Here is a 12,500-nt window from a genome sequence, read left to right on the forward strand (position 1 = left end):
AAATAATTAAAAAATCACAAGCCTGGCTTATGGCATCGCCCCAAGAACCTCAAAGACAACAGTGGCAAAAATTCCAACGCTAACCGCTAATCAATGTATGTCAATTTCAAGAAGCAGCCATGCTTATTTTCCTCTTAGTGGCTAAGGGTTCTCGTAGAGTTAAGTAGCCCTGTTATTTATTATTATTTTTTCAATTATTATTAAAAATTTCTTTTCTAAACGCCTTTCCGCTTTCTGCAAACTGCCCAAGGCGGCTCACAAAATTAAGACAAACCACAAAATGGGAGGGGGAAACTCAACGTTGTCCAAAACCGCTGTCCATAATACATTCTAAAATCACCAAGGATCTTGACGAAAAGCAAAGCAGAGCAGAAACTCAATCGAAAGGTTGTTCTGCGTGTGTATTGCTCTGAGAACATTTGCCAAGTGTACTGGCAGCGTAATTCTAACACATCAGGAGTACGGCAACATGTACCGCTTGGTACTTCTTATCAGGCCTAGAAAAACTTAATATAAAATTGTAAACTGGGCATCAGTGAGGATGAAAAGTGAATGGCTCCCTTAATCTTTCCTTTCCATCCCAATGTGTTGTCTTCGGACGAAAGGGTTGCTTCAAGTGCTGTGTGGTGAACACCCCTACGGGTCCTACGGTCTGGGCATCTGGACCTACTTAGAAGTATTGAAATATAGAAAATGAAAAAGGTTGACTGGCCACGTAACAAGCACTCTCAAAATAGTCACCATATTGGGTTGATGGCAATCTCCCACCCCCCAACACTCCCCCCTGTTTATTGTACCTCTGATGTAAGCTTGGCAGTGATTTCTAAACTTTTTGCAACTTTAAAAAAAATGTGGCTTTTTTTTTTTAAGCAAAAGGACAGTCGCCATTTTTCATCTTTTTTTTTCTTAAAAAAAGGAGCTGGAAACATTGATTCTCTAAAACACAGCTACAATTATTTGTTGCCTTCTATAAAAGTGTATTGATTTCTTGTTTTATATATATTAAAAAAAATTACCTAGGAGGTGTCAGACCTGAAAACAGAATTTTCACAGTGTTTTCAGTGTTGGCTGTTTACAAGGCATTAATCGTCTTCACAGAGATAGAGAGATACCATACGTCTGCAAAACAATAACTTCATATCGGCTGGACCATTTTTATATATATATTCTTTAAAAAAAAATCCCCACATAGCTAGAATATCCTTGTGCATTTATTAACATGCACCACAGTGTCCAATTTGAGAGTAAAACCGTGACAAGGAGCTCTTTGTTATCCAATCCCCCTCCTTTGCTGGCATCTCATACAGATGTTAGCAAAGTAAGATTCACTCCCCCATGTGCCTTAACAGGAATCGGTGTTAGACAATACACAGATGTTAAAACTCAGAGACACAACACTGGAAACAGATCTGGTCTTGCTGGTATAAATCAGTACGTATTTGGAAAAGGTGCTGGTGGCTAGATCTGCTTCCCTCTTGGCAACTGGGCAAATGATGACATTTTCTAATGCCACACTGAAAAAAAATATGCCTCCTTCTTGACAGCCAGCCATCAAGTCAGCAGGTTACAGTAGGAGGCAACTGGAAAGGCATGGAAGAGCTTAAGGTTATGGACACGGGGGTATCTAAACTGCCAACAATGGCCATTTTTGCTTTCCTATGAAGTTACTCAAATGGCTGGTATCCCTTTATCTCTGTTGGTTGATAGGTGTTGGTTTTGTGGCACAGAGAAATCATAGGGGAAAAAAAAATTAAGAAAAGACATAACTTGGTGTCCTTGGATTGATTGGCAAGCACCAGTGACCTCTCTGCTCCTTTTGGCAGAAGTACTGCACTGCGTGTAAAATAGAGTGTGTACTATGGACACGGAGAAGTGGGCTTCTTTACATGGAGTCTCCGAGGGAATCAGAGTCATCCAAAGATAGAGGCAGGTACAAGTCCTGTAAGGAAAATAAAAGGGGGGAAAGTGTTAACTCCCACAATTGGAATCCCCTTCCTTAAACCTGATTTCAGTGACTCTGAGAATATCTCAGCATATCGACATAAATCCACGTTCTCCACTATATGGTTGTTTCAAGATTCTTTCTACATAGTGTTTTACTGATGTGCAAGTTTGGTAAAACACTCCATGAAAATAATTTGGATGCAACTGTACGTACAATCACATGAAGACTTTTTTTTTTTTTAATCAATGCACATTAGTAATAGAAAGGATGGAAATATAATATAAAGGGGCAGCAACTGTTACCCTGCACATGCCTGATCTTGTCTGATCTCAGAAGCTAAGCAGGGTCAGGCCTGGTTAGTACTTGGATGGGAGACGGCTGGGAATACCGGGTGCTGTAGGCTTATACCATGATCTCGGAAGCTAAGCAGGGTCAGGTCTGGTTAGTACTTGGATGGGAGACCGCCTGGGAATACCGGGTGCTGTAGGCTTATACCATGATCTCGGAAGCTAAGCAGGGTCAGGTCTGGTTAGTACTTGGATGGGAGACCGCCTGGGAATACCGGGTGCTGTAGGCTTCTACCATAGTCTTTCGAGACTGAAGGTTACCAACCACCTCCCTATACTGAACACTATCTCCCGATCTTGTCTGCTCTCGGAAGCTAAGCAGGGTCAGGCCTGGTTAGTACTTGGATGGGAGACCGCCTGGGAATACCGGGTGCTGTAGGCTTGTACCATAGTCTTTTGAGACTGAAGGTTGCCAACCAATATAAAGGGAAAGACTGAACATCAGTCCCTGGACTATAAAAGACATCAAAACAGAACATGAGGGGAATTGCATCTGGATCAGCCCTACTTCAAGAACAAGCCCAGGTAATTTAATAGTATAAAATCCTGGGAGAAGTCTGGACAAGAATATTGGAAGTTTTTTCTTTTTTCCTAGCAGTATCAATTTCTTCCACCTTCTTGGCCAATCCAGAACTTTCTAAGATTACCTGGGAGTGACCCCTGGTGACTGCACAAACAGCCACCTTTTAAAGTCTCAGTCCTCTTATATTAAACAGGGGGAAAGCAACTGTTTCTATTCCATGCCACATAGGAGGAAGAGGAAGAGCCGGTGAGTGCGAACCATCTTCAATCCCACAATCAAAGAAGCTCTGAGGCCCCAACAGGCAATGTTAGGCACGGCTCCTCTCTCCCCTGCGCCTGGGAAGGGAATTTGGAAGACGTTGATTGGTTGGCAACCTTCAGTCTCGAAAGACTATGGTATAAGCCTACAGCACCCAGTATTCCCAGGCGGTCTCCCAACAAAGTACTCACCAGGCCTGACCCTGCTTAGCTTCCGAGATCATGGTATAAGCCTACAGCACCCGGTATTCCCAGGCGGTCTCCCATCCAAGTACTAACCAGGCCTGATCCTGCTTAGCTTCCGAGATCAGACAAGATCGGGCATCTGACGTTGTGTGTGTGGAATTGTGTGGAACACACACAATCTCTTAAAACAGGGATGCCAAACTCATTTCATATAGCCTTACTTAGCATTAGTGCTAGAAGTTAGCATTAATGGCACCTGCTGAGAGCTGGAAGTGACATCATGAAGCAGAAAGTGACATCATGAAGTAGAACGTGACCTCATTAAGTAGAAAGTGACAACGTTACGCAGATGATGGCCAGAAATAAGCCCTTTGTTCTCACATAGAAACTCATTAGCTGCAAATGACAGACGAGATATGCAAATCTTGTTCATCTTTTTGGGGTATGACAGAGCCCAATTAACATACTGGGAGAGCCCAAGTATCATGGGGGGGGCAATAAATTGCTTCTGGAGGGTGCATTCAGCCCATGGGCCTTATGTTTGACACCCCTGTCTTAAACACACACACACACACACACACAGAGAACTGTTCTATGCTTCTTTGCCCCCAAATATTTTCATTCCTTTTCAGGGTCCCTGAAAACTCTCTGGAAACAGAGGGTGGGGGGGGGGGGTTGGTATTTTTCAGAGGTCTAAAATTGTGACGCTCAGCCCTCTGAGGTTAGTTAGTGTTACTCTCTTTAGGTAACTGGAGTGCCGCACTCCAGATCTGCCACAGATCTCACATCCTTACGAAGAACTGGGACCTTGTTAAAGACTGCAATTGCTGGGAGCATCGACTCGGCACCCCGGGGGGGGGGGGTACAGAGACATTCGGAACAGACAAAGCCACCCAATTCAAAAGACTCTCCTGACTGGTCAAATACAAATCCCAGCTGTAAGTGCTCGAGAAATTTCATCAACATGAGGTTGCAAAAGAGAACCGCTTTCATTCGCCGGTAGGAGGAGTGTGTGGAAGGGGAGGGGTGTGTGGAAAATGAGACGAGGTTAACAGCAAACCCCAAGAACTCCTACAGGCATTCCTGTCCCAGAAAGCTGCTACGACAGCACCAGAAAAATGTAATTATATCGTACATTACAGCGTGTAGGACGGAACGTTGGCCTCGACGTTTTTTAAAAGCCACCTTATAAGGGAATAGGAAAACGATTGCTCGGGGGCTTTGCAGATATCCACATTTGTTACATCGCCGAATGGGGCAAGCTTTTAGGCTTCTCAAGATTAAAACAAAACAAAAGGAGACTAAGGGGTGAATAGGGGGGTGCCCAGTTTCCACTAGCACATTGGGAGACTTTTTTTTCCCTCCAGGTTCAATGATATTCTGAACAGCTGTGGGTGTCCTCAAAGTTGACTACATTTTGCTAATGCTGAAGATCTTCTGGTCAATGGTCTATGTGTCTATCCAATCAGTTACTGCAGAACTTCTATCAACCTTGATCTGTTTATTTCTTTATCACATTTTTATCCCACCCTTCTTCCAAGGCGATTGGGGCAGCGCACATGGTCCCTTCCCTCTTTTTGTCCTCACAACAACCCTGTAAGGTAGGCAAAACTGAGAGATAGCAACTGGCCCAAGGTCACCCAGGAAGCTTCATGGCTGAACGTGGATTCGAATCTGGACCTTCCAGGTCTAGGTTCAACTTCCGAACTACTACACCAATCCTCCCCCTCCCTATTCAGATTTACCTCTGAATAGACCTGCATAGAATTGTACTGTTTGAAACTGGCATGGACGGAGGAGAAAAGGAGGTCCTGTGTGAATGAAGCCCTGACAAAAAGAGTTGCATTTGTACGCGATGATCAAGATCTGGTTTGGGGCACGTGAGGAATACGCGCTTGTTACATTGCAGGAGTGTTTCTGAGCACGTCAGAATCACCATTCACAAGAAGCGCTGTGAAGAAGCAGTGCGCATGGAAGCGCTAACTCAGCCTGCCATCCTCAGGCAGCATCCTGACATTGGCATGCCATTGGCACAATGTCAGCAGGATGCCATTTTATGGACCTACCGTCCATGAGTTTGTCCAATCCCCTTTTAAAGTTATCCACGCTGGTGGCCATCACCACCTGTCTGCGTGGACCACCTGGCTGCATGGAATTTAGCTTGAGAGGAGAGCCTACCACCCAGTTTGCCATGTGCTGGATAGGGAACAGCAGAGCCACCTGCCCAGGTAACTTTGCCATTCCTTGTCCGGTGTGCAACAAATTGGGTGGGAGAGTTCACCTCCCAAGCTGAGCTCTGCGTTGGCCGGATGACCTTGGGTGTCTGGCCATATCCAGCCCAATGGCTGTAGGTTGCTGACCCCTGCTCTATAGTATGTTCTCTGCTCATGATAAAAAAAAACAAGTGAAGATTCTTGACTGCCTCTGATGCTCAGCCTATAAATTACTAGGCCAGTGGTATATATGAAAGCTGAAAGTCAAGAACTGAACCAAGAAAATGGTAGGCCAAAAGTCAAGGGAAGGTGGAATGGTCTGTTTGTGTGCTCCATCTGCACAATGGGCAAACCTACACCTTTATGGGACCAGGTGGAAGTGGAATATTCTGGGTCCCTCATGCCACCTGATCCAGGCTGAGAAGGTAGCTGCAATACCACCATTGGCCATCTACAAGGGTGGTGCTAAAGTGCAGCAGAGAGCAAACCAGCAGGTATGTCACTGAAATCCATAATCATCGTCAGATTAAACCAATTTAATATAGTGTCACCAACATCATAAATCAGTTTAGATTTCCTAGGGAAAAGTTTTTTTTAATCCTTAGAGTTCTGTAAAACACCTGGCAATTGGTATCCTCTCTCTGAATCAAACAGGGGAGTTAACTGATCACCATAAGCCCAAGGTTCATCCCTCTGGTAACACACCATGATGGTGCAGGCATCTAAAAAGGAGATTTAGTAAGGTATAAGAAACGTAATACCTTGTGCTTACGGAGGCTCCCTGGACTGGTAGGTGTGGAGATTGGGGACTGCTTTGACTTGGGCGTGGACAGCTGGCTGCTTGAAGTTCCATTTGCTGTCACAAAACAAGAGAGAAATCAGCAACGAAGCAAGAGATTGAAAACAGTTCACTTTCCATCAGAACCCACCAGTTGATGAGCTCCACAATCCATAAAGAGAACTAGAGATACCCTGCACATGCCTGATCCCGTCTGATCTCGGAAGCTAAGCAGGGTCAGGCCTGCTTAGTACTTGGATGGGAGACCGCCTGGGAATACCGGGTGCTGTAGGCTTATACCATGATCTTGGAAGCTAAGCAGGGTCAGGCCTGGTTAGTACTTGGACGGGAGACCGCCTGGGAATACCGGGTGGTGTAGGCTTATACCATGATCTTGGAAGCTAAGCAGGGTCAGGCCTGGTTAGTACTTGGACGGGAGACTGCCTGGGAATACCGGGTGGTGTAGGCTTATACCATGATCTCGGAAGCTAAGCAGGGTCAGGCCTGCTTAGTACTTGGATGGGAGACCGCCTGGGAATACCGGGTGCTGTAGGTGTATACCATAGTCTTTCGAGACTGAAGGTTGCCAACCTTGCGAGAGAAGCATCGGCTGAATGGGATGAAATGTCCTGTCCAGCTTCAGGGGCAGCCTTGGGAGCTGTGGGGACCAATGCGAAGCATTTTTGCAGGTCTGCTACTCATCAAGATGGTGGTGCTGAGGCCTGAGGCCGACTGCGCCTTGCGCGAATCACAGCACCGGAAAGTAGAGGGCATTGACATGATGAAGTCACCACTAACTGCTTCTGGGTGCCTGATTTGGGGCCAATCAGACCCAGGGGTGGATGGGTGGGTACGAGGGTCACCCAGCAACAAAGCTCTGCCCGTCACACTGTCCTCGCGACACCTTCACACGGATGATTCCATGCGCTGGAGAGTCATCTACAGAGTGAGGTGGCAGCGGGGACACTGCCACAGCACCCCCCTCTCCACATTGTGGGGCCTGAGATGGTCCAATCAACCCTGCCCAGTATCACCACTTCCTCTTTAGATGAAATTTGCTGGCAATCCAAATAAGAGTTAACCCTTCCCCACCCTAGTAAGGAGAACATTGCTAGCTGTCTTGAAATTCTTAAAGATCTCTCAGAATTTCTCAGATGTCCAGGCGGGAGCCAGACTTTAAACGTAATGGCCCGGAATGGAGGTTCACAGTGGTGGAAAGATTAGATGTTTCCTGCCCCTACCATGTAACCCCTTAAATCAGACTGTCCAGATGGACAAAGGAGCCCAGGTTAGACCAGTAAAGTGCTTTCTGACAAAGCGCTGATGTTGGATGAACGTTTAGGAAATAAAAGGACAAAAGAACCTGTCACTAGGTCTTCAGTTGTATCGAACTGAAACATTTCAAAGGAAGAGGCACCCACTATGTTATCTGGCTTACAATAGCCCATTAACTCACTGAAAAGGAATCGTAACTTGTCATTATTTGAGACCTGTTTTAATGGACACAGTCTCCAATAATGGACAATACCCCACCTTCTCTTCCTTTCACCTTGATCGGCTGCCCTGCACTTCCACAAAGATACAAAAGGATGTACCAGCTAGCTAGACCCACAGAAATGAACAATCAAGTCAAATCTATGCCAGCAGATCTTAGATAAGAACAGCCCCACTGGATCATGCCAAAGGCCCATCTAGTCCAGCTTCCTGTATCTCACAGCGGCCCACCAAATGCCCCAGGGAGCACACCAGATAACAAGAGACCTGCAAGGCTTCCTGGGAATTGTAGTTAAGAACATAAGAACAGCCCCACTGGATCAGGCCATAGGCCCACCTAGTCCAGCTTCCTGTATCTCACAGCAGCCCACCAAATGCCCCAGGGAGCACACCAGATCACAAGAGACCTCATCCTGGTGCCCTCCCTTGCATCTGGCATTCTGAGAGCCCATTTCTAAAATCAGGAGGTTGCGCATACACATCATGGCTTGTAACTCGTAATGGATTTTCCCCCCAGAAACTTGTCCAATCCCCTTTTAAAGGCATCCAGGCCAGACGCCATCACCACATCCTGTGGCAAGGAGTTCCACAGACGAACCACACGCTGAGTAAAGAAATATTTTCTTTTGTCTGTTCTAATTCTCCCAACACTCAATTTTAGCGAATGTCCCCTGGTTCTTGTGTTATGTGAGAGTGTAAAGAGCATCTCCCTATCCACTCAGTACATCCCCTGCATAATTGTGTATGTCTCAATCATGTCCCCCCTCAAGCGCCTCTTTTCTAGGCTGAAGAGGCCCAAACGCCGTAGCCTTTCCTCATAAGGAAGGTGCCCCAGCCCAGTAATCATCTTAGTCACTCTCTTTTGCACCTTTTCCATAGATAGCCTTCTTATATTCTTTGTGAGTAACCTTGAATTTTTGTTTCAGCAATATTGGAAGTAGGTTAGCATTGACGATCAATGTGCAGGTATGTGTCGCTTAATGGCGGGATACGTTCTCCGAAACGGTTTGTTAGATGCATCTGTGTGAACATAGCTACACTGGCGGCTAGGTAGCACCCCAGAGTGCCTTGCAGCAGTCGGTAACACATCAAAAAGCCTTGCGGCGCCACAGTGCACCTGCTGCTACCCACCAAATACTGTGTTGTGACCCACCAAAAATTGGGTCACGACCCACTGATGGCATCGGGCCCTGCAGTTCCTAAGGCTGGCCCCGGCTAGAACATTGGAGAAGGGGCTGCACAGCATTGGGGAAGTGGGACAGCATTTGGCATGCCCCCTCAGTCATCATTTGGCCTTGGGCCAGCTCTGCTTCCTGGAATATATTTGTCAGGAAGTGTTAACTTGGGATCCTTCGTCCCTCTCTGGTCTGCTTTCCAGATCCCCCGAAAACAAACTTCCTTTGCCACAAAATTAATCAGCGATCGCTCTTTGTCAAGATGAATGGAAGACATGAAGATCCCTATGTCCATAAGCTGCCAAGATCCATGCACTCAGAACTCTCTATACTTCCAGTTTGCCCCACTGCAACTGGGAGTGAGGAAAAAAAACACACATCTAATTAAAAACCGAGATTATGGTTAATTTTTGAGGGGCCAGAGGAAGAAAGCTTTGATCATATCTGGGTACGATTTCAGATTGATACACGAAATAATGGCAGGCTGATTAGTCCATTATGATTCAAATAAGCACTTGGAAGTGGGAATAATTACACGGCCCCGGGGCAGTCTTATGCAATCTTCTTTTAAATATTTCACTAGCCCTGAGCCAGTCTATTATTAAACAGGATGTTCCCCTCTCTCTATATATATATTCCATTGTGTGGCGGATTGCTGGAGAATGCTTACAGTCAAGTAATAAAATGATAGGATGCTCAAGATGTTTGAAGAATGACTTTTTTCCTATGGATATCCTCAGAGGTGTCACTAGGTTAGAGCCTGAGGGGCACCTGTTTTGGGTGCTACACCAAGGGGGGGGCATGACTGCCCTCAGACTCTGCTCTAGTTATGGAGGAGGTGTTTGGAGCTTTGCACCCCCATTCCTTCTCTACAGGAGAAGTAATGGAAGGCTTGAAGCCGCTGCAGCAAGCACCCTTCTTCCAGGGAAAACCTGGAAGAACATCAAACATGATGTCATGTGCCTTATGAAATCACCGGGTTTCACACATAAGAACATAAGAAGAGCCCTACTGGATCATACCAAAGGCCTATCTAGTCCAGCTTCCTGTATCTCACAGCGGCCCACCAAATGCCCCAGGGAGCGCACCAGATAACAAGAGACCTGCAAGGCCTCCTGGGAATTGTAGTTAAGAACATAAGAACAGCCCCACTGGATCAGGCCATAGGCCTATCTAGTCCAGCCTCCTGTATCTCACAGCGGCCCACCAAATGCCCCAGGGAGCACACCAGATAACAAGAGACCTGCAAGGCTTCCTGGGAATTGTAGTTAAGAACATAAGAACAGCCCCACTGGATCAGGCCATAGGCCCATCTAGTCCAGCTTCCTGTATCTCACAGCGGCCCACCAAATGCCCCAGGGAGCACACCAGATAACAAGAGACCTGCAAGGCTTCTTGGGAATTGTAGTTAAGAACATAAGAACAGCCCCGCTGGATCAGGCCATAGGCCCATCTAGTCCAGCTTCCTGTATCTCACAGCGGCCCTCCAAATGCCCCAGGGAGCACACCAGATAACAAGAGACCTGCAAGGCTTCCTGGGAATTGTAGTTAAGAACATAAGAACAGCCCCACTGGATCAGGCCATAGGCCCATCAAGTCCAGCTTCCTGTATCTCACAGCGGCCCACCAAATGCCCCAGGGAGCACACCAGATAACAAGAGACCTGCAAGGCTTCTTGGGAATTGTAGTTAAGAACATAAGAACAGCCCCGCTGGATCAGGCCATAGGCCCATCTAGTCCAGCTTCCTGTATCTCACAGCGGCCCTCCAAATGCCCCAGGGAGCACACCAGATAACAAGAGACCTGCAAGGCTTCCTGGGAATTGTAGTTAAGAACATAAGAACAGCCCCACTGGATCAGGCCATAGGCCCATCTAGTCCAGCTTCCTGTATCTCACAGCGGCCCACCAAATGTCCCAGGGAGCACACCAGATAACAAGAGACCTGCAAGGCTTCCTGGGAATTGTAGTTAAGAACATAAGAACAGCCCCACTGGATCAGGCCATAGGCCCATCTAGTCCAGCTTCCTGGATCTCACAGCGGCCCAGGGAGCACACAAGACAACAAGATACCTGCATCCTGGTGCTGTTGGAGTTGGTGCAACTCCGTCTGCTGTCCAGAGGGGGAAGGATGCTGTCCAGAAGGGGTCAATTATGGCCCAGAGACTCTGACCTTTCTACCTGTTCTCTCTGTGATCCTTGTGGGGTGTGGCCCTAACCCTTTATCCTTCCCTTCTCCTCTGAGCACTTCCTCTTGTCCTCTGACCACCGACCTGTTAAGATGGCGCACACCAGGGCTCTGATGCCCAGGCCATCTTGAGCACAAGGCATGCAGGGCAAGGCAGCTCTAGGGCCTTGATGTCTCTAAGTGTTAGCTGAACCTCTGATCCTAATCAGATGCTGTAAATATACACTCAATGGAACTGTAAGTAAATAACTTCTTTTTTGCAACTTTAACAAGCCATTGCCTCTTTGTCTTTTTTATTGATTAGCAGTCAGCCGGGTGAGGGAGGTTCCCTGGGGTAATACCCAAAGGGGAGGTCTGCTGCTTAAGCTACTCTGCTTCCCCCCAAAGAGGAAACTACTTTTAATTTCCTCCAACAGGTGCCACTCCCTTGCATCTGGTGTTCAGAGAAAGAGTAGCGAGGTAAAGGTAAAACCCAGGTAAAGTCAGAGGTTGCAAATAGTCATCATGGCTTGTGACCTGTGATGGAATTTTCCTCTGTGGGAGCATAAGCTTCAGTGGGTGCCCAATGAATTATATGAATCTCTCCTGTGAAGGATAAACAAATCAACCACCTCGATGCGACCTCATCCTCCCGATTTCTGTGGAGTCAACCTTTTATCGGTGGAGAAGGAAAAAAAAAATCACTCACCATCTTGATGGTTACCTGAATCAGCAGGGGATTTGCTCCGGCGCATAGGAGCCGGGCTCTTTGCAGAACTCTTCTGAGGGGTGGGGGATGACTTGCTGCCCGGAGTAGTGGCGGGAGTCCCTTTCATGACTCGGCACTCTGGGAAAACAAAAAGCAAATAGTTGTCAGCACTGGGCTTCAGTCTTTTGCTTACACACAACAACCGCAGTGTGCAATGGAAAGGCAATGCACAAGAATGTGATTTTAACCCTATGTTCTAAACAAATCAAGTCTTTGTCAAGTTTCTTTGCCTTTAAAAAAAAAATCAAGTTCCTAGCTCTCTTGATAATACAAACTTGAAAGCAGGTGGGCAATGCCCTTGGAATTCTCAGAAACCGGGGAGTGCGTAGTTGAATGTGGTTTTTAGAGATGTTGCTCAAGTTAGTAATTACTTGGTTCGGAGCATGAATTTGTCAAGCTTTGAGTCCTCAGATGTATTATACATCAAATAGCTTCTCCTCCCCAGCTTTCTCTAGCTTGGAATGAAAAATGTGATCCTATAGTATTTAGCAAATCACACAAAGGCAGCTGCGTTCTCGGTGGATGGATAAGCAGGCTTAAATGTTCAGTCCAGGTTGCTCCATTCTACTTGGCTCTGTGCCACTATCTAAGGTGGCACAGATCTGAGTAGACCCATTGGTGCGGCTATGGCTCTCCCCGGGGTAAAGG

General features: G+C 46.7%; 1 protein-coding gene and 1 pseudogene across 1 annotated transcript in view; one reads left to right on the plus strand and one right to left on the minus strand.

The window, feature by feature from the left end:
* Positions 1-891: 891 nt before the first annotated feature.
* Positions 892-12,500, minus strand: part of DCX (doublecortin) — a 21,864-nt gene continuing 10,255 nt past the window's right edge. The window contains exons 3-5 of the mRNA XM_066640201.1: positions 11,808-11,930; positions 6,233-6,327; positions 892-1,939 (exon numbers count right to left, since the gene is read on the minus strand). Coding sequence (XP_066496298.1) covers positions 1,883-1,939; positions 6,233-6,327; positions 11,808-11,930 — 275 coding nt within the window. The 3' untranslated portion in view covers positions 892-1,882. The remainder of the gene's footprint in view (positions 1,940-6,232; positions 6,328-11,807; positions 11,931-12,500) is intronic.
* On the plus strand, positions 6,431-6,544 carry LOC136663522 (5S ribosomal RNA; annotated as a pseudogene).

Source organism: Tiliqua scincoides, chromosome 12, assembly GCF_035046505.1.
Source record: "Tiliqua scincoides isolate rTilSci1 chromosome 12, rTilSci1.hap2, whole genome shotgun sequence".
Lineage (NCBI taxonomy): Eukaryota > Metazoa > Chordata > Lepidosauria > Squamata > Scincidae > Tiliqua > Tiliqua scincoides.